Source organism: Seriola aureovittata, chromosome 8 (genome assembly GCF_021018895.1).
Source record: "Seriola aureovittata isolate HTS-2021-v1 ecotype China chromosome 8, ASM2101889v1, whole genome shotgun sequence".
In the NCBI taxonomy this organism is placed as follows: domain Eukaryota; kingdom Metazoa; phylum Chordata; class Actinopteri; order Carangiformes; family Carangidae; genus Seriola; species Seriola aureovittata.
In genome coordinates this window covers 16384709-16412691 of record NC_079371.1, presented here as the reverse complement: position 1 = coordinate 16412691, position 27983 = coordinate 16384709, and the positions used below count along the sequence as shown (strand labels likewise).

Below are 27983 nucleotides of genomic sequence, written 5' to 3'. Positions count from 1 at the left end.
AACCACTGACTTCACATGATTCATAAAAGACTCACACTTCCAATAATACTATGATAATACACATTTATTGTCACATTTACAACATATAAAATGACACATATAAAAATACATTTGTAAACGTTAAGAAGAGCTTTGGTACCATAGCTTGTGATACAGTGATTTGTGCATTTTAAACTGTGTAACAAATGCTACAGGAAAATAAAAGTGTGGTGTTTTAAAAGGTGGTTTATGTAATGGAAGTACTGTGTTAATTACACAACATAAACAGTGTGTAAGTGAATGTTAGAGAATGCAACACAAGACTAAAAGCGTCATTTTTACATGTACACATATGGCTATCTAGGTTCCTTGAGTACAGTAGCCCTTCATGTCAGCAAACAACAATAGCTGCAAGACATAAATCTCTAGTCTATACAAAGGCATTTATGTGTGCCATCTTGTGCTAAGGCAGTGATACGCTGTATTTATTATATTCACTTGAGTCGCCTGTCATCACAGAAACTGGGTGTCATAATCACTGTAACAGCCACATACTTAAGTCATAAATCAAAGTTCTTAGTTGTAATCTTCTAGCTTTAACATAGTGTACATTTGTCTTTCTTCATAATGAATATCCACATTTTTCTATATAAAGTGCAAATCTGGCACAGAACTGTGAATTAAGCCTACTCAACAAAAGTATTCAAAATTCAAGACACTATTCAAAATTCACAAATGAAATATACATTTCATATAATCCCAAAAATCTCATATATTTCCCCAAAAAAGAGAAAAGAACTGAAAAATTCTGACTCTATGGCATATAAAACTAAAAAAAAGCAAATTTTATAGCAAAACAGTGCATGTAGATTCTTTCTACATTTCATATCCTGGGAATAACATTTACAAAAACATTACATTACAGCGACTGCAGCTGTTGGCCGCACTTATGGCAAGGAAAAACAATGCAACGTAAAGTTTTAATTCAATTACTCATATTCTCACATACTGTATCTGATGATAGTTTAGGACCTTAAGTGATGTTAATGATTCCCATTAATATTGGAATTGTTCTTGTATGGACAGCATTTTGTTTTTATGTGTGTACATTATTATTGTTTTGTTAATTATTTTGTATTATTGATTTATTAATGAAATTGTTCATTAAAAAAAAAATAAAAAATCACCCGCTTTTCAAAAATCTACACCCGATGTGAAAGGGAAGGGGGATTTAGTGATATAATAATAACAGCCAAAAAGGGAGAAATGGCTAAATGTTTCCAAATAATAAATCCGATTGGGGAATACAGTAAACACATCTGTACTTACTGTGAACTGTGAGAAGAGTACCGTTTTTATATTGTGGCGAGCTTCCTATAAATGACTGGTTGATGACATCACGCTCATTATTTGTAACAGTTCCAGAGGTACTAAGTGTGAAACAAAAACTCAGAGAAGGGCAAAACTTTAGAGTGCTTAGTGGAAATACAAAGATTGCCTTCTCGGTCTCCATTTTGCTACATTCTAGTTTAGTCATGTTCCCTTTTTCAGGCATGTAAAAAAAAAAAGAAAAAAAAAGAAAAAAAGGGCTCTGGTTTGTCAGGGTTCCTACGTGTGACTACAGGAAGCTGTCCTCTACCTCCGGCGTCCCGGAGGAGCCCAGCAGAGCGTCTCTCTCACTGGTCTGCTCCAGCCTGTCCTCCTCTGGAAGAGTGTCAGCCGTGTCCTGAGACATGGAGTCCGTCTCCTCCTCCAGAGCCAGAGAACTGAGAGAAGACAAAACAAAACACAGTTTCACACAGTGTGCTCAGTCACGTATGACTCACAAATTGACACACCATGATCATTATCTATTAATGCTGATCCTGACATCTTTACTCATTTTTGTTACATCTTCCCTTCAGCAACCACAAGTTATATTTTTAACTCAGTAGTGGTTCTTGCACTTGTTTTGATTACACTTAAGGAAATGATGTATATGTTGCTTTGAATGATCAGTACTTCCATTCTTGTATGTATTTTCCAATACAACTCCTTGTGTAGATAAATATTGAGTGCTCCCTGTGTGCGTCTCGCATTAAATTAATAGGACGAATCGATTTACTGCCACATTGATCTTGATCAATTGATCTTTTTTCTTAGTAATCAATAATACAAGGGGCAGTTCATCTTACTTCTTAAGGATGTTAAACAGCATCTGCCTAATATCAAGTTTGAAAATAAATTATGAGTTGACTTACTGGAAGTTATACAACTGAAACTAAAATGTTTTAACTTTGAAGGCCATGAATACAGCTGCAACTAATGCATTATTTTTATTGTTCATAATTTTCTTATTATTTTGTTGATTATCTAAGTAATTTTTTGGTCCATTAAATTGTGAGGAAAATAGTGAAAATACCCATCACAATTGCCAAATGATCTCCGTTCATCGACTAATCGATTAATTGATAAATTGTTTCAGCCATAGCTATACAGTTTTTAAAGAAAATTAGAAGGATGGTCATTGAATAATCCTGTTATTGATTGGCCCATGGTTGATTTTAAGCTTATTCTGCCTGATGTATGAGATCTTCATGGATAATGAGTCAGCAATCCTGGACCGAACAGTTCTTCTCTGTCTTCTCTCACGAGGAGGCCGAAGACCTTAAACCTTAACCCCAGTGTTAAAGGCACAATCTGTGATCCGAATGTAAGCAGTAGATTCACACCACTGCCGAAAATCAAAACACAGGATTGGGACCTTCTATCACTCTCAAACTGAATGACTCGCAAAACAGAAACTAAATCCAAGTTAATAATGACTTGTTTTTTACGTGACTATACCTGGATTTTGTGTGGTCAAACATTTATTGGTCTTTAAAGCTAACTTTGCTTGGCTGTCTATTTATATCAATAAAATGAGCAATAAAAACATTTCTCCATGTCTGCCTTCATAATACAGCTATTGTCTCTCAGCTCAACATCTGGGTGAGTGGGTGTGTGGTGGAAAAAAAAAATGCTCTTGTTAAGCAAATACATCCTCATTTTTCTTGCAACCCCAGCATTTGGCACACATCTGCAGCATGTTTTCAGCGGCTCTGTACCTTGCAGGGCTTTCTGACGGCTCGTCAGTGAAAACCTCCTCCGGCTTGGGGTCTGGGATGGGGATGATGTACTCGTTGTATGAAGTTATAACTTCCTGCGTGTCTGCATCTTGTCTGAATTCTCCTGGGCTCGGGCTCTGGTTGTAGGGGTCCGGGGGGAAGGAGAGGGTGACGGACGAGGGGGAGCCAAATGATGGATTGGCGATCGGAAAGGGTGAGGAGAGTCTGGGTTTGGTGCGAGTGACTGCCGGGTGGTCGCTCTTCATGAAGTTGTCGCTGACTTGGTTGTATCTCTGTGGTCAGGAGACAAGAGTTTGATCATTTGAGAGATGTCTCGTGAGACTGGGGATGCAGAGTGCAGATGTGACGTGCTGGGCATCCTATGACCGGCACAGACCTGCACACTTGGAGTTTTTCTTTCCGTCTTGCAGAGTTCAATCACACAGAGCCCAGTGCAATATTCTCCACTTCTACAGATATTAGTGACTGTCAATTACTGACTGGATTTCTCTTCTACTGACCTGCATGGCTACTCATCAATGCAATACCATAGAGAGGCAAAACAAAACATGTTTCTTGGTTTTTTTTGTCTAACTCATTATACATATATTGCTATCTATAATCCTAATTCTAAAAGAGAACATTGTCCAAAATCCCTGTTATATATTCTGTAGCTGCATAACATACCTACATACAAAATAACAGTGTGTAAACAACAGTGTTACAAGAGGTAGCAGGGACAGATAAACTGATAGGCAGATGGGTTAACACTGAGTGAATGAATGAGTGAGTGAGGGGATGAATGAATGACTGGTAATAACTTTACCTAAGTACAGAAAAACATATGAGGATCTGGAATATGTGGTAGGATGTGACAAGTCCAAGCTTGCAACAGTTTAACATAGATAAAGCAGCTTAGGGAACTTGGATACAGATTATGTATAAGTAAAGTACCTTTTTATAGCTGTCTGTCAGCATGTTCCCCACACTGTGCACCAAAAATGAGAACTCAGGCCTCTTCTCGAACTTCTCATCCCAGCACTTCTTCATGATGTCGTAACTACAACATGAGCAACATAAAATTTGTTTATTTTTTATGTATACATCAGATAAGAGGAGTTATTGTGAGGGCAACAAGGTGAGGCAAGGTGACAGGGAGACTCACACTTCATCAGAGGCGTGGGCGGGTTTGGTCATTCGGTAGCCTCTCTTCAAAGCGCTGTAGAACAACTCATTCATGGGCAAATCAGGGTAGGGGGTTCCTCCTGCACAAAGCATTTCAAATAATTCAAAAGCTAACCCAGAAATCTGAAGTCATGCAGCAGGTTCGAAATCTAAACTAGATCTAAATCTAAAATAAATCTAATCTAGACTAAAGTCATGCACACAGAATAACACTGTCTTAACTTATTAGATACTTCCCAAATTAAATGAATTTCATTTATTTTCCAAGAACGATACCAACTTTTTTTATCTTATTTATTTTATTATCACATTTGTTGTGCAGTGAAGTGTTTGCTCTGACCCAGATCTGTAAGAAAATTGGATCTGAAAAGTCCAATGAATGTCAGAGTGAAACATTGAAGCACAGAGAATCTTTGGTTATTGCTCACAGAGGCTGGATTGTGAGTTTGTTTTCCACCACTGAGGCTTATACTGCACATCATATAAACTGCCTTCCCTATTTTCGTGGTAGTTTCAAAATATCGTGGGAAGAGGGTTGAAAAAAAAAAGCTCACAATAAAAAGAAATGCTAAATTAAAGGCTTGACTGTGGTTAATACAATTTAGACCTCATATGAGTCTTAAAACAAACTGGTATGTACTTGCAATCAGACATGGAATTTGAGATTTGCTGTAGAATTGCATACTCTTATTTACTGTCATTTTAGACACCTGGAGACCGACTGTATTTTTTGATAATTTACAGTTCATCACAAGAGGAGTCCAGAAGTGTTTGTGCTACTTTAAGGATTAATGAGGAGTCAAGCAGGTGATCCTCAGCAAGTACAAGGTGACCTATATAAGAAATTAAAGAGGATGAATCCCTTTTATGTGTAAACCAGCTCTGATTTAGATTGTAATTTTTGTGTGTGTGTGTGTGTGTGTGTGTGTGTTTGTGTGTTTGGACTGACCCAATGTGAAAATCTCCCAAAGAAGAATGCCATATGACCAAACATCGCTCAGGGTGGTGTACAAATTATGAAAAATACTTTCTGGTGCCATCCACTTCAGGGGCAGGAAGGTCTGAATGAAAGATAAGAAACTCCATGTGAGAAAGTTAAGACCTACTTTGAAAAATTAGATGTCAACAGGTTTAAAAGAGTCTATGTATGTATGTATGTATGTATCTATCTATAGTTCTAAGTTTTATAAATGGAACAATGGAACCAAAACAACAGACATTCATGCATTCAAACTTGATAACAGCTTGGTGTCAACAACTGGAAGTGCATGCCTCCCATACTAACAACTAAAATATGTGTGTGCGTGCGTGCGTGCGTGCGTGCGCGCGTGCGTGTGTGTATCTTTGATCTATATTCTGCCACTTACGCTGCCTTTAGAGATGTAGTTGGAGTCATGCATGATGTCTCTGGCCAGGCCGAAGTCACAGATCTTCACCAGTTTGCCTTCACAGATCAAGACGTTCCTCGCAGCGAGGTCTCGATGGACACACTGTGGTGCAATAAAATGAAATAAAATGACATTCTTTTTTTTACACCTAATAGACCATAATGCTTTAGAAGTGCTGGTAGGTGGACATTGTTTTCTACAGACAAAGCCAGTCTAGCTGTTTCCAGTCTTAATGCTAAGCTAAGCTAACAGTCTGCTACCTGTAGTTTCAAATTTGCCAGTTGTGTGTGTGTGAGGCTGGCAACTAGCAGAGGCAGCTAGCAGCGACTACAGATAACACACATAACCCCACAGATGGCCATTTTTACACTTTTTCTTTTGTTTTTGCTTTTTTAAACACACAATATATAATATGTTAATGAGTGAGCTTTAGAGGTGCTGGTAAGCAGAGTCGGGCTAGCTGTTTCCCCCTGCCCCAAGTCTTTATGCTAAGCTAAGCTAACTGGCTGCTGGCTGTAGTTTTACATTTAGTGTACAGTCCTGAGAGTTGTATCAATCCTCTCCTCCAAACCTGGGAATAAAAGTAAGTAATAAGAGGCTTAGTCACCAGATAAATATTATGGAACTTGATTTTCAATATCCTACATTCTTGGAGGCGAGGAACTCCATCCCCTTTGCCACTTGGTAGCTGAAGCCCAACAGATCATCGTAGGTGAGAGTGGAGGAGTCACTGATGACCAGGTCCAATCTGCCACCACCTGAACATAATCACAAGGTGAGACAAAAAAACATAAGAGGAGGAGAGGGTGCTGGATGAAGACATTTTCTCTGTGTTCGGGGGAACTCCAGCTGCTGTGACTACATGGGCTGACATGCCCTTATATGCTGTAACATTTGCCTGTACATTCTCTATGATCTTTGATCAAAAAAGCATACCGTATTCATTGATTTATTAGACTAAAACAATTATCTGTTCATCTGTTCATGAATTGCACCATTTGAAGTTCATTGATTAAATACAGCGCATTTACACACAAATATTGTTAATTTTCCCAGAGTTCCTCCTCCTGTGAGCAGCTGGTCGGACTCATAAGGGGTACATCAACACAGACACACGTGGCTCAAATCAAACCTTGTTCCTGATAGATGTCTTGCTGGTAGGGGGACTCGTATGGAGAGGGCTGGATGTCTGCATACTTGATGGTATCCATTTGCTCCTGCATGGGCACGTAGACTGAGGGCTCGTCTTTACTCATGTCCATGTATCCTCCATCGCTCTCACTTCCGAAAGACACATAACTGGAGGGATGCATGAAGTGTATAAAATTGCAGTGCAGTAAATGACCTAAATCCATATTTATTCATGGTCCCGCATCATATCAAAATTTATATGACATCTGTGCCTACAGATATTTCAAAAAGGAAACCCCCCGCCTGCACAAATGACACAAAATGCTCCTTTGTGTAGCTCTGAATGGAGATTTTGTGGAGTCTGTTTTTCTCACCCTTTCCTCTGGCTGAGTGGAGTGCTTCCTCTTGAGATGAGGCAGTCATTGTCTGGGTTCTTTTCAGCGTAGTACTGCAGAAAGGTGTGCTTGTTCCTGTGCAGGTAGTCCACCAGGTCGCCATAGCGACAGAACTCAGTCACCAGGTACAAAGGGCCTGGATGGTCGAAGAAGATTAATTAAAATTCAGGATTTACCAAACATTAATAGGACACTGATTTCACTAAGACAGAACGCATTTACTTATTACACAACACAAATATCCAACAATATCTCAACATATGAATATTTAGCAAAGTCTTTATATTTATACTTTTTAAATGAGTATACAATTTTACTAATGGTCAAGATTAGTTGATAATTAATGTGTGGTACACAACCTTTCCCTGTCTTGCTTTCTCCTCCTGCCCACTCAAAGTGCAAATAGGACATCTGTTGCTCAATCATCTGTTCACATCAACTGATTATATTGGCCATGAATTTTTACATTAACATTTTAAATAGAATGTTAAATTATCAAAGTAGTTTTCCTTTGCCTCTTCCCTTTGAAGTAGCAGGACTTTCAACTGGACATTCTGAAAACAAATGAATTAAGCACGGCTGCACGCAACACTGAAACTTAACAGACTGGCTGGACAGCAACAGCAGGGCCAGCCCTATAATTGCAAATATCCCTGAGTGACTGAGTGACTGAGTGTGTGATCAGTCCAGGGATCATATTTCTGCCATTGGTCAATTGAATGTCTATCAAATGCAACGTGTACCTTTAACACACCCCATGTCCTGCACCCACACAAAGTGTCTCAGACTCTCTTTTTCAAAATGAGTTGGCACAAATAATTTCTATTACGGGGACGTTTACAGCCTGCAGTGTATATGGCTGGACCGTGTGTGGTTACCAACTGTGGGCTTAGGGCTACGCCTCTTGTTACTGGCTGTAACCTTGCCACCCTGGTTTCCTGGCTGCTCTGGAGTTGGCAGGAAACCATAGAATGTATATAAAAAAAGGGAAGAAGAGTAATGTTTCCAATTCACTGAAACTCACCTCCAAATAAACTACTTTTGTAACATGTACCATTATTACTAAAGGAGACAGAGGAAAAACTAAAGGTAACGCACACCAACAGAGAGAGCGGGAGGGACAGACAAGCCATCTGTAACTGCTAAGCTAAAAAAAAACTAGCAGATCTGAATAGGATGTCAAGAAATGTCTCTAGGGGCGTCGTGTAGCGTAGTGGTTTAAGCAGGCGCCCCATGTGTAGAGGCTACAGTCCTCGCTGCAGTCGGCCCCGGTTCGAATCCCGCATCGGACGGCCTTTCACTGCATGTCTCTCTGCCTCCCTGTTTCCTGTCACTCTCCACTGTGCTGTCCATTAAAGGCATAAAAGCCCCAAAAAATATACTTTAAAAAAAAAGAAATGTCTCTAGACCCCCCAAAACAAATATCTACAGTATTGCATTAATAAAGTGCCACCTCAACCCACTGAACCACCAGGACAGTTTCCCTTGAAGAAAATGCTCAACACTGATATCAGACACTGTAAACAAAATATAAAATCATCTAATTATCATGTGTATTAGCACTGAAGGTTTCTGGTGCTCACTGTGACGCTCACCGTGTTTAGTGCAAGCTCCCAGCAAGTTTACGATGTTAAGATGTGGACCCAGGTGACTCATGATCTTCAGCTCTGACATCAGGGCCTGGGTCTCACTCCTCCTGGCTGTGGCTGGATAAAGGGAAAACAAAACAGAGGGAGAAAGATGTATAAAAGCAGGGCAGTGTGAGGTAGGTATGAGAACTGAGACCAGGACACACTGCATCCTTGCCAAACTGTTCAATGACCCGTTGGCTGAAAACTGCGAACCCAGCTGGCAACCACACTAGAGCTCAGCAGGCTGCTGCTTTCTCTGTGCTCACAGGAATATGGCACTGGTGTCACAACATCTGACAGCTATGCAAGGGACTCCACTGTGCTCTCTGCATTGTTCACACGAATTCACACATGGCTTTCTAATGTGTTTTTACATTGTGTTGTCTTACACTTCAGCATTTTCACTGCCACTTTTGTGCTGGACTGGGAATGTGTGAGACCATATGCAGTTGCCTCGACCACCCTGCCAAAGGCTCCTGATCCAAGAGTGCGACCTGAAACACAAAGACGGACTCAGTGGGACAGGGTTTGAATAGACACACATTAGACATGAGAAGGAAGAACATTTTCTGTTCATTAAAATATTACTGTAAACACATTTCTATTGTCTTCCCAAGGAAAGTGAGATTAGAAACTGTGTTATAGCAGCTGGTAACAGATGGTACAGATAATTCTTTGAGCAGAGGTCTAACTGAGTGTGCTTGGAAAGATGTTTGTAGGGAGCAGCTGGCAACCAACAACATGACAAAAAAGTTTAAAAGGAGCGTTAAAAATAAAGTGGGATTAAGGTCAAGAAGCAAAGTTTAACAAACTTCAATTAGTATTCTAGCTTTGCCCTTATGACCTAAACCACCCGCTGCACCAATGTCACCTGGGGAGAGGTGCAGTGTAATTTGTTTGCTCTCATCTTAACAACAAGCAGACCACTGCCTAAAAGACTGTTGCAGCAAACAAAGAGAGGCTGCAGCACATTTTTTTTAGAACCACAGCACTTGAGAACCACAAGACCTCATCAAACGGTTATTAAGTCATTGATAAATTGATCAACAATAAAAGATGGAGCAATAAAAATGAATGAAGCTATAATATGATTATTCATAAATGTGTCAAATAAAATATGATTTAACCAAACCAATAACTAACCAAAGAAAACAATGACAAATATATTCGTTAAGAGTAGTTTGATACCTACATAGATGGATATTCATATTTCATCTTTTAAATGCAAGCCAATACAGATTTCTATGTTAATGATAATAAAGCAGGTAAATGGAAACGTGAAGAGGAAACCAACTGGTAAATCCAAACCCTCAAACTATTTTATTACATTTATTTGTGAACTGTTCTTTTTGTCTATTAATTTAATTAAATACATTTTAAGTATTAATTATTGTTATTAATCTTTGTTCCTCTAGTAAGTAACTGTTTACCTTTTAAATTACATATATCTTTAATGGACAAATTTCTTTTATCAGTTCTTCTTTTGTTTTGTCAAATGACAAATTCCTTTATTTCCTGTAATTTGTTCTTTCTTTTCATTTCAGGATTTTACACAAGAAAATGTCTAAAATGTAATTTTACACATTTTGTTTTTATATTTTGACTTGGCTAATTTAAATGCCTAGAGTTGCGGCAAGTCAAATGAATTGCTTAGGGAGCACCACATACAGTATTTCACTAAGTTTTACAGGTTCATATCAGCATCGGTTTTCCGACTGACTCCCTGCTCTCCGCAATTTGATCCGTCCCCTGTCTGCCTGAAGACTCACCCAGCACCAGGTTGTCTCGCGGCATTTCCCAGGCCAAGTCATAGGGCAGGTGGATGGGGTCCACATAGATGTACTCATGACCATCCTGACTCACAGACTCTATCACCTTCCATCTGATCTCATAGCGAGGTTTCTGACGACACAGAAGAAAACACACATGAGCAAAACTCAAACACCCGAACAAAAGGTTTCTTTCGTACATTGTCATTGTTCACTGTATTTTCCATTCACATATAACTTGTGAAGAGGAAACTGACAGTTGAGTTTGTCCATCTTACCTTCCTCCACACAGCGATGAGGATGATAAAAGACAGGATAACGATTACCACTAAGGCGAGAACAGCAGCCAATACTGCCACCTGGGAGAACAGCGCTGCAACAGGCAACAGCACACAGAGCATTAGCCAGGAAGAAGACAGAGTAATAAATTCAAGCAGAGAACACTTAACCAAGTTGTCTCAAATTCTCAACAGACACAAAACTTCACTTTATAAACATCTTGGCAAAGAAAGCAGCGGTTAGACTGATAATTATAGCTTAAATACAAATACACATAATTTGACTTCAAACACACAGTCTTACTGTTTGGTGAAAACCTTGTACTGTAACTCAAAGATATAAACTTTTCAAAACTATTTACTCTTGTTTTTACCAGACCACCATGTGTTTGTTTAGTTTAGCCCAAATGTGGTGGGATTTTATTTTTCTTATCTTTTATATTTATTTTTAAAGCGATACACTGCACATTTACACAATAAATACAATATAATGTTCTATAATTCCAATATATAAAAACCATTACGATGGGACATTCTTCACATGACACTTACTGCTGGACACCAGTTTGACGTCTCTTCTGTCGACGAGCCCTGCCTGGTTGCTCGTCTCGCAGCGAACTGTGACCTGCTGGGGCTTGTGGAAGATCACCTGGCTGCGGACCTGACTGGTTTTACGAGTCTCGCTGTAGTTCACGTTGGTCTGGATGCTCAGCTCCTCTGGCTCTGGTATCAGCGGCTGCCACACCGCTGTCTGGTTGCTACACCTGCAGCGGGACACGAGATCAGCAGTGTGGTGTGAAGCCAAAGCAGATGTACATAATTTGAAAGTAAAACAAATTTCTGTGTATGGTCAGCCCCCTAGTGTTCACTGTATGACAGTTCAGTGATGAATGGGTGGTGGTGTGACTTACTTGTGCATGCTGTCACAGCTGTACCACTGTATGGTTGGGGTTGGGACCCCCTCAGCTACACAGGTCACCAAGTGTCTCTTCCCCGGGAGGTGGTGGTCAATCAGGTCTTTAATCTGAGAGGGGACTACACACAGGGGGTGCAGTGGTCATTAATCATTACTGACGTGAATAAAAACAAGTGTGTGTCCTTGATTTTTCCAATGCACAAAGATTATTTTCAACTAATCAGCATTTCATAACCAATAATGAGGCTTAAAGGCCAAAAATATACAAAAACAGCCTGATACTGTGAGAATCCTCTCACCTCGGACCTCCAGGTCAAAGGTCACTTCCTTTGCATCATCGCCATTGGAGACGAGGACGGTGTAGCGGCCCTTCTGCTCCGTTCTCACCCTCACTAAAGTGAGAATAGTGACATACCTAAAAGAAATACGGACAAAATAGGTATGAGCTGCCAAACATTTCTCTGGAATGATTTGAGTTATAAATATATCGAAGATGATTGGTGGATCTGTTTTAGTGTGCAACAAGATTCTCCACAGGCTGCATATCTCTTATCTTGCTCTCTCTCCTCTGTGAGTCTTTCAGATATGGAAATGTAAAATATTTCCACTGCTCCTGGGAGTGCAAACTCATTTTTAGATTCTAGACATTATCTTCAGGGAACTCCAGGGAATATTAAAGAAGATAAAAAAAAGATCCCAAGCTTTTCCTTTCAGCTAAAGCCTCCAGGAAATACATCTCCCATGTGGTTGTTTAAAATCTACAATAAAAAATGGTCACTTTTGATGTTTTTAATTATCTTTTATTTGTGGTGAAAGGCTGGGCGGTGTTTGTGAACAGTTTCTCCATCTGTGCATCAGACTTGTGGATGATATGCTGCTTTGTCTTTTTGATTTCAAACACGTGTTGACAAAAATGTGAAAACATGGCCCTGCAATTGAAGCACTGTTTGGCCTTTTTCTGAAAGACGTTTGTGAGTTGTGACAGGTATGTTGTGTTTAAGACTCCTGTGTGATGAATGATGGAGTCCTGCCCTCTAGAGAGTATTATGTTTCTCTCTGCGGAGGCCTTATCTGGTGATGACTGACGAGAGCTAGATGCCTCTGGAGGCTGTCACCCGAACAGAGGTCCAGTGCTAATTGGTTACATTTATCAAGGTCTATGAGGTGTTTAACTGCATTATGGTATTTGAAGCATTTTTAAGGTCAAAGTCTGGCTGAACGTCTCACCTGATCTCGTGCTCGTCTCTGGTTGGGATGGTTTTGTCTCCCTTGATGGTGGCGCCGTCTTTGCTCCAGCGGACCTGTGGGGGAGGGTAGGCTTCGATCTCAACTCTCAGCTCCACGTTCTCTTGCAACTTGGCTGAAATGTTTTGTTGCTGAGCAGTCTTCACGTCCACGAAGCCTCGCTCTGAGGGGGAAAAAATCTGATACATCAGAAACGTGTACATGTCATACCAACTGATTTTATGGACAAAAGAATAACAATTTTTCCATTTAGGATTAAAAAACGTGAATTAACCACTTAGTCATACACTTATTGTTCTTTGGTGTTTAACTGTTTGTGTGTTCAAGTTACTACTGGAGGCTGTAGGCTATAAACAGTGTACTGTTCTGCTGCTGTTCACTGTTGAACTTCTGTGGCCAGAGAGTATCTGTCTTTTCCACTGAGATGTCCAGACTGCTTTACTACACCATCCCAGTCTCCACGGAGCATGGTGGTTCTAGTTATTCAAGGATTTCATAAACATAACACACCTCGCTGCAGACAGAATAAGCATTCACAGACCCAAACACATTCAGCGAATGTGGAGAGACAGAAAGGAAGAAAAGCTCAGCATGATGAATGCTACTTTTAGTGCGTCTCCAGACGCCTCAGTTGCTTAGATTTCTGACTTACTGTATATTAATGTTCGAAGTCAAATCTCAGCTACACAAACACCTCTTGTGAACTTAAAGTTTATTTCCAAAAGTCTAAAAACAGACTTGCTGCACTTCCTGGGTTTTGGAGTTCTGTTTTTCAAGGTATCACTCAAGGCATCCACACCATGTCAAAGGTTTATTTGACACTTTGAACAGAAATAAACAGACGTGATCTTCATTTCCTTTAAAAGAAGCTCCTCTCTCACCTTGACTTACGAAGGTTTACATAATAAGCGGTCGTCCCTCTGTCAGCGCAACACAATAATAACCTGCCCAGCATCAGTTTGTTTTATTTTTGTGGGCATGTGTGTGTGTGTGTGTGTGTGTGTCTCTAACCGAGCACAGTGATGTTGACGCTGGCAGAGGCAGTCTGGTCCAGGACGCTATCAAGGGCATGGCAGACGTAGTTTCCGCTGTGGGCCATCGTGGCACGAGGGAAGATCAGGTAGGAGTGCATCTTCATGGCGGCCTGCTGGACCTCCGTCTGCTGCTCCACCTCAATAATCTAGCAGAGAAAAAACAACATTAAAGTAAGGCTCTAAAAGATCTCCATTCCTGAATTTGACATTTCATTATCAGGTTGAATATGATCAAAAATTAAGTGATCTAACATGAAATTAATCATTTTTTTTTCTACAGGGAATTCATTTTCCCCTAGATACCACATACTGGTGAGTGTTGGGAAGTATTGCCTGATCGGTAGCCAAGATCATATGACAGATGCACCGATGAAACTGGGTGATGCCTTCTCGATATGTAACTGATTTTATCAATTTTATGGTTTATATTATTAGTCAAAATGTCTGAAAGTTTCTCCACAGATATACAGTAGATTATCTTTAAGAATCAGACATAGTTGAAGTTTCCGCATTTAAGAACCACTTATTAAAATACCAACATCATGTGTTATGAGTACAATTTCACGGGAGGATAAAATTTGAGGTGTGTCTCTACATCTTGATGCAATTTGGCCTCGGTCATGAAGCCTGAGAGTGATCACGAAGGGAAAGCTGAACAAAAGCGCTCCTTCTGCTTCACTCCTACTCACCTCTCTGTTGGGCATATCCCAGGAAAAAAAGACTAGCTCCACTCCGTGCACTGTGCAGTTTACTGACAGCGGTTCCCCCTGTATCAGGACGGTCTTTGACGCATTGACGTAGGCGTCGATGGCCTCAGGGACTGGGACGGGAAGAGAGAGTGTGGGGGAGAGGAGGAAGAGGTGGTGATGTATTTCATCAAAACAATATGTAGAAACAGTCTTCTTCAGAATCGAATCAGTCACTAAACTGGTAAGAAAACTGATTCACATTTTTATCCAATCTCCCTAATATTAGTCAAAACTAAACTTGATGGCTGGCTCCTATCATTCCATCTCAGCAAAAAAAAATATTACAACTGTGAAATGTTTTTCTCCAAACAGCTTGTGCAACATTTTTCAGTGTGTTCTCAAGCCAAACAATTGCACTTCATTATCTCCTCACCAAGAAAAAAACGTCTTCACACCTCTCTCTTCCACTAGACAGTGTGACCAAAGCATATGTGTTAAAATGAGAATGAATTATACCTTTGGACTCACAGTGCAGTGCTTCGGCTAAACCTGTAGATTATGCAGCATAAACCGTTTGGAGAAATGCGATGGACATTTTATGAGGTTCTTTATGGTGCTTTAAAAAGACAGACTCATTAACTTTAATAGTTTGGGTGTAGGCTGAGATTGAATTAAAGGGGCTGAATCTGTGCGTGTGTTTGTGGGTTTCAGCACACATGGGGGTGAGTCGATAATCACCACATTTTAATTCTGGGGGGGAGCTGTTCCTCCATCCAGTCTCTCTGACCTGAACACCTACCGACGATGCTGACAACGTTGAAGTCCTGAGACTCTTTCTCCTCCCCGTTCAGCTCTCCACGACACACGTAGGTCCTGTCCTCCAGCGGTGCCTTGTACCCCTCACTGGGAACATAATGTCCCCTGATGGGCATGTCAGTGTCCCTCTCATACAGGGTGACGCTGATCTTTGGGTTGGTGACCACACAGGGGATGGTGCTTTCCTCGCTGGTCCTAGTTACCATGCCATGGGAGCTCTCTATGAACCACACATCAGGGTCTGTGGACCGGAACATGACTCCTTTCATTTTTTAGTTGTGAACATTTGCTGTGTCCCAATTCCATACTACATATTAATCTTCCTTTATAATATGATAATACAGATTGTGTACAAAAAAATCTGCATTTTCTACAAAAGAAATGAAAATGATATAATATGGGCTCACTCTGTGACTTTCACAGAGAGAAAGCGAATCTATATACATCAATTTTTCTGTTTTCCAATATCTTCCTGGAGCGATTCATGGCTATGGCTATGTGATACAAAACAGTGATGTTGAATGAAGAGTAAATAAGACCTCACCTGGGACAAACACGACCACCTCCTTAGTTTCTCCAGTGTGCCGATCAGTGCACTGATACGCCCCTGTGTTCCTCCAGCTCACGTTCCACATGTTCAAAACACTGGAGGTGGTGCCGATTTGCACAATTTGGAAGTTTTGACCACCGTTATGATCCTGTTCTGCTTGGATATACGGCACATCCTCCCTCTTAAACTCCCAGGTCGTCTCCCCTGAGCCAGAGCAGGTGAGGTTGAGAGAAGAGCCCTCGGCCAGGACCAGCTCTTTGTCATCGGGTGTGATCTCCAGGCAACACAAATCAGCGCAGAGATACAACAGAGCTGCGGTTGACGCAGCACAACACAACAAGGAAATAGGTCAGGTTGGAGGTCAAAGAGACAGCAGCATGAGGTTAAAGGTTAAATCAACAATACAAGGCAGATCCTGCTCTATCTCTAAATGATGAAGGATATGAGTTGTCTGGAGCGGTAAGTGGGAGGATAATGATGTTGTGTCAGTGACAGATGTATTTAAAATGACAGGGGTCGGTTTGGATTCATCAGTTGTCCTTGTGTTATCTCACAGGTTGGACAGCTAACAACAAAGATATGTGTCTATACTTTGACCATCCTTGACTTTATTATTTTTTATTTACATGACTTTATCGTAATTGAAATTTCTATAAATTATGTAAGGCTTTTTTTTTTTAAATTGTCACTTTTTCACTTTTTCACAATTTCTTTTGAAAATGTAAGACAATTTTAAAAAACACTTTCCAGGTTTAATTTTTTTTATTTTTTATTGATAGACTGAAAGTGAGTTCTCACCAGTAACAGTGACTGTCAGATGTGTGGACGCTGCCACCCTCCTCATGCTGGATGTCTTCAAACGCTTTCTTCTGCAAACAAACAGATGGGAAAACAATACTGGTTAAACGCCATGTGTCACTTTTGGGAATATTTTTGCTTTACATATTGTCTCAGACAATAGTTCAAAAACCACAGATTATTCTGTCCACAAAACTTTCAATAAAATTCTGTCAAAATGAACAAAACAGCTGGAAGATTTAGTTGGTGTTCACCCCAGTTAACACACAGCTCCATCAGAGTTGTCACCTCTCCATTAGAGATAGCCCTCATGAAACCCAGCAGGTCGGGTTTAGAGTAGAGTTTAGAGAGTAAATCACATTGCATGTCAGAAAAAATCTGCTTCCAATCAAAGAAAATGACAGAGAACTGTGCTCTGCTCACACTGAAAGGAAACAAACAAACACAAAGCATTGAGTTTGTTGTCAAGCTGCCTCCTTTAATGGTTTCTGGCCTGCACACTGAGTCTGAGGTGCAGATGCAGCTCACTCTGGAGGTATTTGATGCCTCACTGCACCAGGACAGAGCGACAATGTCTGGCTCTTTTTGTTCCTGGTTCACCAGCATTCTGCCCACTAACAAACGGGTCACTGTGTGCAGCTTTTGCAACACGCTCACTGGCAACAATGCTGCGTCCAAGCTATTCTAGAGCCGTGCTGAGCCATTAATTGGTTTTGGTATAAACAAAAGTGAAAATAAGGGCATTCATCCCAAGCTGCTGACACAGGAGTGTACTTAGGAGTTTTGAAAGGTTGCTATGGTTTTTGTAATACTAATGGGATATTATGTTGTACAGCAAAGTGATACCAACATCCCAGAATCAATTCAGCAGCTATTGAGGTCAGAGGTGACTAATACTTACCATCCTCCCATGGCCAACATTAACCACTGTTACCCAAGACCTTAAAATGTTGCACTGGTAATTTCACTGCAGAGTAAGAGGGCAGAGGGAAAGATTGAAGAGGGAAAGAGGGGGTGGGTGTGAGTGGGGGGTGGGGGGTGGGTGGTTTGTTGTTATGTTTGGGATGGAGGGTTAAGGCCTGCAGCACACGGGCGTCTGGAAACAGTTAAGGATGGATCACAGGCCTGTACACAAGAGGGTGGGAAAGAGAGAGAGGGCGGAAGAAGGAGCCTTGGGAAGAGCGAGGGTGGAGGAGGAAGAGAAGGAGGGAGGCTGTGGAAAAATTGTGAAATATATCTCGTGTAATGTTTCCCCATTTACTTCATAATGCTATCCAATTTTACAATCTCTATTTTAAGAACTTGGACTATCTTTATGCATTATGTAATTCAACACATCTTTTAAAGATGGCATATCTCCATCTTATTTGAAGTTATTAGGGCTTTTCTCAGCTTCTGTTTCTTAGCTGAACATATTTGGCGACACCACCTTTGTGTCTATAAAACTAAGGTGGTGATTGTTTAATGGTTATATTTGCAGGTATAAGAAAGAAAAATGACCTCATCAGTTCTGGTGAGCTACAAGAAGTTCCATGACTAACCCAAAGCCAGTTACTCAAACCAGATACACGTTGTCTCTCTAAATTAACTGCCTTTGGCACTTCCGCTCCCAAAACGAAAAGTTCTTGAGTTGCTCCAAAAACATGACTGATCCATTTCCTCCCCCGCCTCCTGGTTCTAATAAAAAGGAATGAAGGAGCAACAGAGAGCAGGAGAGAGAGAGAGGGAGATACAGCATATAAACGCTGGCTTCCTGACACATAATGTATGTTGCATGCCAGCATAATGCTAAAACTCACACTGTACACACAGACATATGCTGTATTACACCCCAACCCCTGCCTATCCTCCACAACACACACACCCACACATACACACACACACGTACACACACACACACACGTACACACACACACACACACGCACACACACACTAACATACACTCAGAGCTCTCTCTCTCTTACCCCTTTTGCCACTGCTGTCTGTGTACAGTTCACGTTCCCACAGTATTACTCTGAAACTTTCCCAGGACCGCTGATACACTTGGGACCCTGCTGGTGATGACGGCGAGAGCAGCGGGGTCACCTCATCCCCGAGGGGCCCCCCCAGCAACCGGCGTCGAGGGACCGTCCACAGAGGAACCCATACATCAGTGCTTACGAGTGCCAGTAACCTCTGTGTCAGTGATGATGACTTTGAGCGACAAAAGCCAAACGTGGTGACGCCAACGGCATGTGTCACTTGGCAGTATGAGCACTAACAAATCTTATTGTGGACTGCTGCTGAGGCTGTATTTGCTAAAACAAGACTGCTATGTAAGGGCTCCTGCAGGATGTGTGATTTACATCTGAGATCAAAAAAGAAGAACACGTTCTTCGCTGAACAAGAATCTAGGTGTGTTCAACTCTTAATTTGGCGCCCTTGAAAGGGACGGAAAAATAATGTTTGGCTAGTGCAACACGATGAGGTTTTATGTTGACCAGTGGGCAGTGGGGGACTCTGACAGGCAATCTGACCCTCAAAACGGGATGGGCTGACTAGGATCAGAGGGAGGCGGGAGTCCGCTTCAAAAAGAGTTTGAAGAGTGAACGTTAGATGAATCCAAGGTTTAAGAACATGCAACAGTAACATCAAAGTGTTAGTCTTGGTGTGAAGAGACACTTAAGGGTAGGTCTAAACGCTATTGAAAATGGCTGCTTTCATGCTCTATCCTGGTCAGGTCTTTGTGCAAGAAGAGAACAGACAATGGTATGAAGCGTTAAAAGGGTCAGGACACGAGTGAATCTGCCAAGAAGGTTTGGCAGCATTTCAGTGACTCTGTTTCTCACTTAATAAAAACACTTACTAGCAGTTTGACCCCCTAAAACACAAGGTTGCACTTCGTTTGAACCGTAGGGACAACTGAGGAGGGTTCGAGACAAATTACAGTAAGAAACATTCAATATATCCATAAATCAAGTCGAGTCAAGTGGTCCTCAGTCTGAAGAAGAGAGCTTGTCTTCAGTATGATGTAAAGGATCAGCAAAACATCTTTCTAACCCAGATGTTTATTGTTTTCTTTTCAATCTTTGAAATGGGATACTGCAGTCCCACAATGATTGTGGAGGTCTGACAAAAACAAACAGTGTTTATGCAAGTGATGGCACAGTAATCAGCGTGAAGGATAGTCTGTTATCCCGCCATATGAGTTTTCCCACAGATTCTGGGAATTTGGTGGCTGATTGACCCTCCCCGGTTTTCATAAACAACACAGCTACACTCAAAGTGTCACCAGCTAACGAGGAAGAATGCTAAAATCGACCTCAGCGGGGTGCACGCGGCCCACGCACAGCCTCGGGATAAAGCTCAAGTGTGTAAACTCAAGTCCCTCAGCAGCCTGTAATACCACTTCTGGGATTATCTATACTGTATCTGCATGTTTTATTTAAACATCTGGCAGTGATGAAGCAGTCCTCAATGAGGTGGGAAATGTTTTCCGAACCACATTTGCCTCCAACTGTTTGCTTGAGTGTGCCCCAGGGGAGAAAGGCTGAACTTGGAAAAAGGGGAAAAAAAGAGTAATCTACAACAAAAGAGAGAAAGATGTCCAAAAAAGCTTCCCCAAGTGCAGCTGGAGAGCTCTGACTTCCTGTATGGGGAAATTTTCTGGCCTTGTGTGGGTGTAAGCCAGTGATGCATCAATGACACAGCAGAGCACCACAACCACTAACCAAATACTCATGGAGACAAGAGATGCCACAATGAGAAGAGGACCAACAGCATATAATGAATTTATACAAAGAGAAAAACAGTTTTAAATAACAAGCTGCACGAGAAAGATGTAAACTCACCATCAGAAATGAGGAAAAACAAGAACAAAGAGAAAAGAAAGAGAAAAATCAAAGAGAAAAAAAAACATGCAAGAACAGAACAATTAGACCAATGACAAAGCATGACAAACCATCGACACACCACAAGCATACTGCACACACCACCAGACAGTGGAAAAAAAACAGCAAAGGGAGCATGCAGACATACAGAATAGAGTTTATGGGAAACACCACATCAAAGCAGAGAGTGGGACAGCAGTGGGAGCGCACACACAGTCTTATATCACAGACGGTGATGTTTACTCTGCTGAAGTGTACAGGAAGCTGTGATCTGCAAAGCAAACATCTCCAATTTAGCGGTCACGTCTTTCCACTGCAAACAAGTGTAGTTAATAAAGGACATGTACTAAATCATATCACTAAAATAGCTACGCCAGAGCATAAACGTACTGTACATGCCATACTTGTCTTTTCAGTTTTCTTTTTGAGAAGGATGTCAGGTTTTCTTGACATATCACTGAGCAGCAGGACTCTGGCGAGCTCTGTGGGAAAAAAATGACCCAGTGTGTCTTTGTTAAAACAAACCTCCATTTTTATCACTCATCTTGGACAGACCAGCCCCTCCCCCGAGGAAAAACTTCTGGTCCCTCGGCAGCAGACCCATGATGCACTGCTCCCACCTCAGACAGCCCTCAATGTCCTCCAACATGACTAATACACATACTGTGCTTTGCACTTAGCTGTAACAATGACTGATGAACTGCAGGCTCTCAAGTAAAAGGCCATTTCAGCTGGGATAGCACACATGTCACCAACATGCTGTCAGAATATACGAGTTAGTATAAGCAGGAAATGACTAAGGAGCCTGTGTTTGTATCACAATAATCCATCTTTCATATTGTAAAAGTTAAGATAGAGAAAGATATGTTTTGTTTGGTTTAAAAACTCTTAATGCCACATGTGTCATACTCAACATATTTAAAGCTGCAGCTGTGTTAACTAAATTTATTTTTGGCCACTTGGGGGCAGCGGAAACAAGCTGTGAGCACAATCTTATAAAGTGATAAGGGCCGATATTCCACTGTGTTCACCAGCTAGTCACCAACTGCCTGCTCGTTGTCATTTAGTGCAGAGCAGGTAGAGTACAGTGGGTTTTTAGAGCTTTCTGTCTGAAAACATCACTGATGAGAGCCGTGAGAGGGAACCAAAAAAATAACATTATGGGCCAGAAAACCAAAACAATGAGCTGAAAGACACTAAAACTCTCTATACACCTGAAATGTCACTACAAGCAACCCCTTAAACATTACATAAGTAGTCATTTGATCCATTTTTAACAATGGATCATTAAAGCTGCTAAAATATTTCTCCACTCTAGAAGCTTTTGTGTTAAGTTACAACTTTCAGAACAGGCTGAGGCTGGAGAGAGGTATTCAGTTGTTATTACAATATCTGGCTGACAGAAATATTTTGTCAAGATTTTTGGCTCACTTACACTGACCCCCAACTGGATTTCGCAGTCACACATCTGGACACAGGACTTTGAAAAGTTCTGTTTCAGCAAATAGCAGCTTGTATCCTGTAACTTTAGAGCTTGAAGCTGCACTGAAGCCTCTCTCAAGTTTGCATTATCAGATTCTGGAGAATTAAAAAAAAAATCCTCTACTATTATTCCTGTTCATAAATCTCCCACTGGTTTTGCTCAGCTCAGCTATAGGATATAGCGACTGTGAGGTCGTACCTCAGCAAACAAAGTGATTCTGTACTCGTGCTGAGGCAACACATGTTTGGGAAACTGTGGATTTTGGTTTGCTCCCTTTCAAACAGAGTTGTAAATGCTGTTTGTAGTGGCGGTGGGGGGATGTAAGGGGCTTCTGGGTAAAACTGATGGTTGTAGAATGACATCCTTAGATGTGGGTAGTGTTTGATATCGGTTTAATGGTCTAATTTTCTACTCATTTGGGAACATAAATGAAAGAAAAAAGGAGTAACTTATCAAAAACTAAAGCAGCGGTTGTCACTGAAGTCATGACAATTTTTCCCATTTTCTTGAATAGTAAATCTTTGAGTTGCTACAACTTAAAGCTATAATTTTGTGTGTGCTTCGTCCCAGTCCCCACCAATGCAAACTGCTCTCAGGGAATACAAGGATATATTTTCTAGCATAAGCATCACTATATCCTCCCACGTTTTTCTTCTTACACCTCCCCACCTATGTGCAACACCCCACCCCTTTCCTGCACACAGGCCGTCCTGTGAAAACTTGAGTGTATAAGACCCCCAACCTGCCTCATGAGAAATGGAAGACGCCTACACACACTTCCAGTCCCTCTGCTCTTACACACCAACACCCCCCAACAAGACAGAACCAGAAACAGCTGAACACAATTAGGACAGACTGGCTTTAAACTCCACTTGTTTCCCTAAACACAGCAATATAGGCCTGAAGAGGAAAGAAGGGATAACAGTGACAGAGTAGCACACATCTATTCAAATATATTTCTAATCTATCAAATAATTTATACTATTTGTGCAGTTTTGGCATGCTGGCAAAACTGTTCTTTTATGCAGAGTTATGTTAATGTTTACATTTGCAGCAAACCAATCTTGGAATAGTTCTTTTGGGTAATGTTTTCTATAGATGGGTAATGACAAATCAGGAGAAATGCCACAGATAAATATCCCTGCACCTCAAAGTAAGCAGCAAAGCTAAGAGACAAACTGTGAGAAATCCTAATGTCTCCATTTTACACTGCGTGGAATATTCTTATCTTGTAAAAGCAAAAGGCTGCTTTTCTTTGTCCTCCTGTCTCACTGCACTGTATCACTAATTCCAGCTTGTTTTTGTTGGAGCAGGGACAGCACAAGCTCCACAGAGAAAGTGTGTTGCTTTAACAGAATCTGATGGAGACCAAAACTTCCTGCTGAAAATCTGCATTTTTCCTTATGCAGTAAATTCAGAGGCAATCATAATACCTTTCTAAAATTATAGCCGTACAGGGGTGGAGGACCCTTTTATTAAGAAAAGGCAGTAATAAAAGAAAGTAAAAGTCCTGCATTCAAAGTTTTGATTTCACTTTTACTTACTGAGAACTTCGTTTTAAATCTTACGCAATAGTTTTAGGAAATACACTTCTTGTAGTAAGTTAGATGGGGAGATCAATACCACTCTCATGTCTGTGTGGTAAATATGAAGCCACCAGCTGATTATCTTATCCTTGCATAAAGACTGGGAACCCCATTTTAGAGGGAATCATGTGTCAGTTTATTTCTTGGCATATTGACGTTTTTACACTTCAGTTTTCGTATGTACAGTACATGATAATATATGTTTGTATATGCTAATTATTGAGCTGTATAGGTACAGAGTCGGTTATCTGTTTCCTCCTGTTTCCACTCCCTAACTAAGTTAACTGGTTGCTGCTATTAATCCATTAAACTACCAGAAAGAAAACAGATAAGTGTATTTCTCTATTATTGGTTTGAATGTTTCTCTATAACAATAAATATTTATGACTCAATAAGCAATGGTAAAGTTTACATTCTGAAAATTCAATATTTTTTAAATATATACACTCAAAAACTCAATATTGTATACCTCATCAAACTCTCTGTGGGTGTGGCCTGGAACATAAACACACAACCCCACACCTGTCAATACATATTAATTAAAAATATTGTCAAATTCTTATCTGATTGGTGCACGCTCACAGACAGACATGACATCACCATTTTCCAAAAGAGGCCCACCCACTTTAAACCAGCAAAAAGAGCACAGAGAAAAACACAAATACTGAAATTAGTTATTCCTAACAAATGACCAAATCTGCTCTCCCTTTGGCAGAGGTTTGTGGAGTAATGTAGGACCCAATCGCTCATCATATAAAAGCTAACTGAGAAAAAATTGGTTCAAAGTAAGTAGTTATATATATATATATATAAAGTACAGAAGTTATATCAGCAGAAACAAATCAAAATTAAAAGCATCCATTAAGCAGAATGGTCTCTTTATGATTATACAATTAATTTTATTAATTTATTTATTTTTAATATATATGAAACATAACTAGTAGCTATAGTCATCACATACGACAAATGTACATTTTTCCGTTTGAAATGTCCTGGATTAGAAGAATAAAGTAGCATAAAATAGAAAATATTCATAGTGCCTCAATATTATACTCAAGCACAGCAATTTGTTACTTGCCAACAACTTTGCAGAATGTGTGAAAATGACACCTTTCTTTGCATTTTAAGGCAGCAACTCGTAAAAGAAACATTTCCTCCAGGAGTCGTCCGACAGAAGTAGCTGTGCTCTCTGACTGAAGATGAGATGCAGCTGCCTGTCAGCTTTGTGTGAGTGGGAGGGAGGGGAAGAAGGAGGGATGGAGGGGAGGGGGGGGGGCCAGATGGACGGGAAGCAATACAGGATGCTGTATTGAGGCACCACTTAGTGCTCTTCATTAAAGCTATATGACTTAAGTATAGTGTCTAGAGGGGCATGAGACTGATGGGCTTCCAAAGAAACAATTGCTCAGTTCTAAAGTATGGATGATGAATCATGAATCAGACATTAAGTGACCACCAGCGAATGAGTCAGAGACTGCTACATTTAAATATAAAATATACATACTCATCAATAAGTGTAAGAATAATCATGTGATGAGATGTCTAAGCTTAAAATAAGTTCTGAAACCATACACTTCATCCAGATATAAACAACGTCACAGTAGTTTTGAAATTGTGGTTATTCAACAGCTGTTTTTTCAGCTCACGGGGGAAAAAATCACAAGAGGACAGAATGGGATCAATGTGTTTCAAAACTTGCTGCTGAGCTCAAACTGTTACATATCGGCACTCCAGAGCACATGTGAGCCGAATCAGACTCCTGGCATGTTTTCTGCACGGTCATAATGTGAAGCACATTTTCTCAGAGCGACTGGCATGTGGAGAGCCCAGAGAGCCAGGAAACAGCTGATGACGAAGGATTAGGTCTGGGTCAGGGGAATGGAGCCGAATGGGCCGCGCCGCATCAGGGCCCGGGGAGTGGAGCTCTGCTGTAGTACATACCAGCAGCCTGACGCACAGGCAGAAAAATCCCCATCGGTCAGGAGACAAATGAAACTTCACTTTGTTTTACACATCCATGCTATAAAGATCCGTCAGACTACATCTACTGTTTTCAAGTTGGTTCTGTGAAATGTCTTGCAAGAGGCATCCAGCTGATGGGGAAATTATGTTATGAAGGTAACACAGGCTAATACCGTTGATGGCAAAAGTATGACATGCATGCAAGTTTCCAAAAGCTCATCTGCAGCAACAGTACTAGGCAAAGCCTGGACCAAAATATCCACAGAGCCCGAGAACTTCAAAAGAAAACTCCTAATTGAAGAGGAGGAGAACAGCAGGCCGACAGCACACTGTTTTTATTATGACTGATGCTAATTCAGATGCTCCCATATCCAAAAGGTCATCTGTAAACAGAAGAAGGATGTGCAGTCAACCAAACCGACAACTAAACACCGCAGCAGCCATACATAGGAGGGAAGTGGGGAAGCTTTCAGGTGCAAAACATATGGCGGGATTAGAGTGGAAAGACATGCATGCCACACGTGCCTCAGCCATGAAATAGCTCACAATGCTATAATGTAACTGATTCCAGGTACTAAAACCTTCTCCTGTGATGAATGGATGGAGATGATTCAACAGATTGTTTATTTGTGCTCGGCTCCACGTTCCTCAGACGAGACGGACTCACCGGTTTATGAAAGATTTACATTTACGAAGGGTGACCGAAGCAATTAAGCTTTAAATTCAAGCTGGTATGTGTTAGTACTAAAAGAAGATCTATCCGCAGTTAAAGGGGACGCTGGTGACAGTGACTGATGCCAGGTCTCATGGTATCACTGCACAGCCACGGCTTTTCAAAGAGCTTCTCCCTGGAGCAATGCAGAGGGGACAGGCACAGGGGAGGAAAGAGACTGATGGTTTAGCGGTGAGGACCGTCAGTTCACTCGGGGTGACTGAGGAGGGCTGTATAAACAAGCCCTTTAGCAGTGAAGCACAAAGTGGAGCGCATACAAACAGCTTGTACTATAAAGGCCAGTGTGTGTGTGTGTGTGTGTGTGTGTGTGTGGGTGTGTGTGTGTGTGTGTGTGTGTGTGTGTGTGTGTGTGTGTGTGTGTGTGTTTGTGGGTGTGTGTGAGTGTGTATGTGTGTGTGAGTGTGTGTGTCTGGGACCCTGGGATACCTTGTCAAACATATTCTCTTAGTGAGAAGATAAACATTGTTAGAGTTTCAGTATGTAAAGAGTGAAAAGGTGTCTATGTACAGAGATGCAAGCCCTCACCATGTTGGTGTTTGAACAGGTTGTTCACACTCTTTCACATTGTAATTCCTGTTGTGTACACACTCAAGTATGCGGGTAACAAATACCACCAATTCAGACACATTACCATCAACTAGCAACAACTTCACACAACAAAACAGACTTTGTTTAAAAAACTTTTCTAACAGAATTTTTTGTCTTCAGGTATTAAATCAGATAGTTTTATCAGTTTAAATCAAAGAAAGTTATATGAACCAACAGCGCAGAGTTGTGAGGATGAGGTGCATCCTCTCTGAGACGGACAGCTATGAAATTCAATCCGTCACAGTGGGCTTCCCATGCAGGCTAAGTGAATTTTCAACACTTTGTACAGCACATCTTCACATCTGCCAACAGCTGCCAAGCAGCCGTGACTAAAAGTAAAATCCCTGACAGTGACAGAGAAGTAAGACCTCTTACCTTCAGAGTGATCCTAGATGCACAGACAAGTCTTCCCTCTCTGTCCGAGGAGGTTGCCGGCCAGCAGTCGGTCTCCACCTTGTGAAATCGGAGGAGAGGTTTCCAGCTGGTTGTCTCTACAGGGGCTACTGCTTCAGATGTATAGATCCCTCAGATGTTCAGAGTCTGAGGTTAATCTCTGCTGTCCCGGCAGTCCGCTGGAGGAGGTACCACTCTGAGCCAGGCTGTTTGTTTGGTCAAATCACAGCACCACATGGGGTCTCCTCTCTCTCCACTCTCACACTCTGAAAAAGCCTGCCTACCTCTCCAAAAAAAAAAAAAAAAAGAAAAAAAAAAAAAGTGTTCCCAATGGAGACATGCACACTCCTTGCCTGACGGATTCACACCGAGGAGAGTGTCAGTGGTCCAACCCTGCTGAAGCTGAGAGAGAGAGCAGAGGAGGAGAGGGAGAGGAGGGAGGGAACAGTGAAGGGGAGTTGAGCAAAAAGCAAGAGAG

General features: G+C 41.1%; 1 protein-coding gene across 1 annotated transcript; it reads right to left on the bottom strand.

Moving 5' to 3' along the window:
* Positions 1-46: 46 nt before the first annotated feature.
* Positions 47-27805, bottom strand: pdgfrb (platelet-derived growth factor receptor, beta polypeptide). Its single transcript, XM_056383087.1, has 23 exons — positions 27488-27805; positions 16891-16961; positions 16087-16404; positions 15526-15783; positions 14727-14857; positions 14015-14183; positions 12986-13166; positions 12058-12173; positions 11754-11877; positions 11395-11606; positions 10843-10937; positions 10565-10697; positions 9185-9289; positions 8760-8870; positions 7144-7300; positions 6771-6937; positions 6284-6396; positions 5618-5740; positions 5200-5311; positions 4231-4330; positions 4020-4125; positions 3066-3358; positions 47-1745 (listed from the first exon to the last, which is right to left on the bottom strand). Exons 2-23 carry the CDS (start codon positions 16934-16936, stop codon positions 1598-1600), a joined length of 3318 nt encoding a protein of 1105 aa, XP_056239062.1. The 5' UTR covers positions 16937-16961; positions 27488-27805; the 3' UTR covers positions 47-1597.
* Positions 27806-27983: the final 178 nt, after the last annotated feature.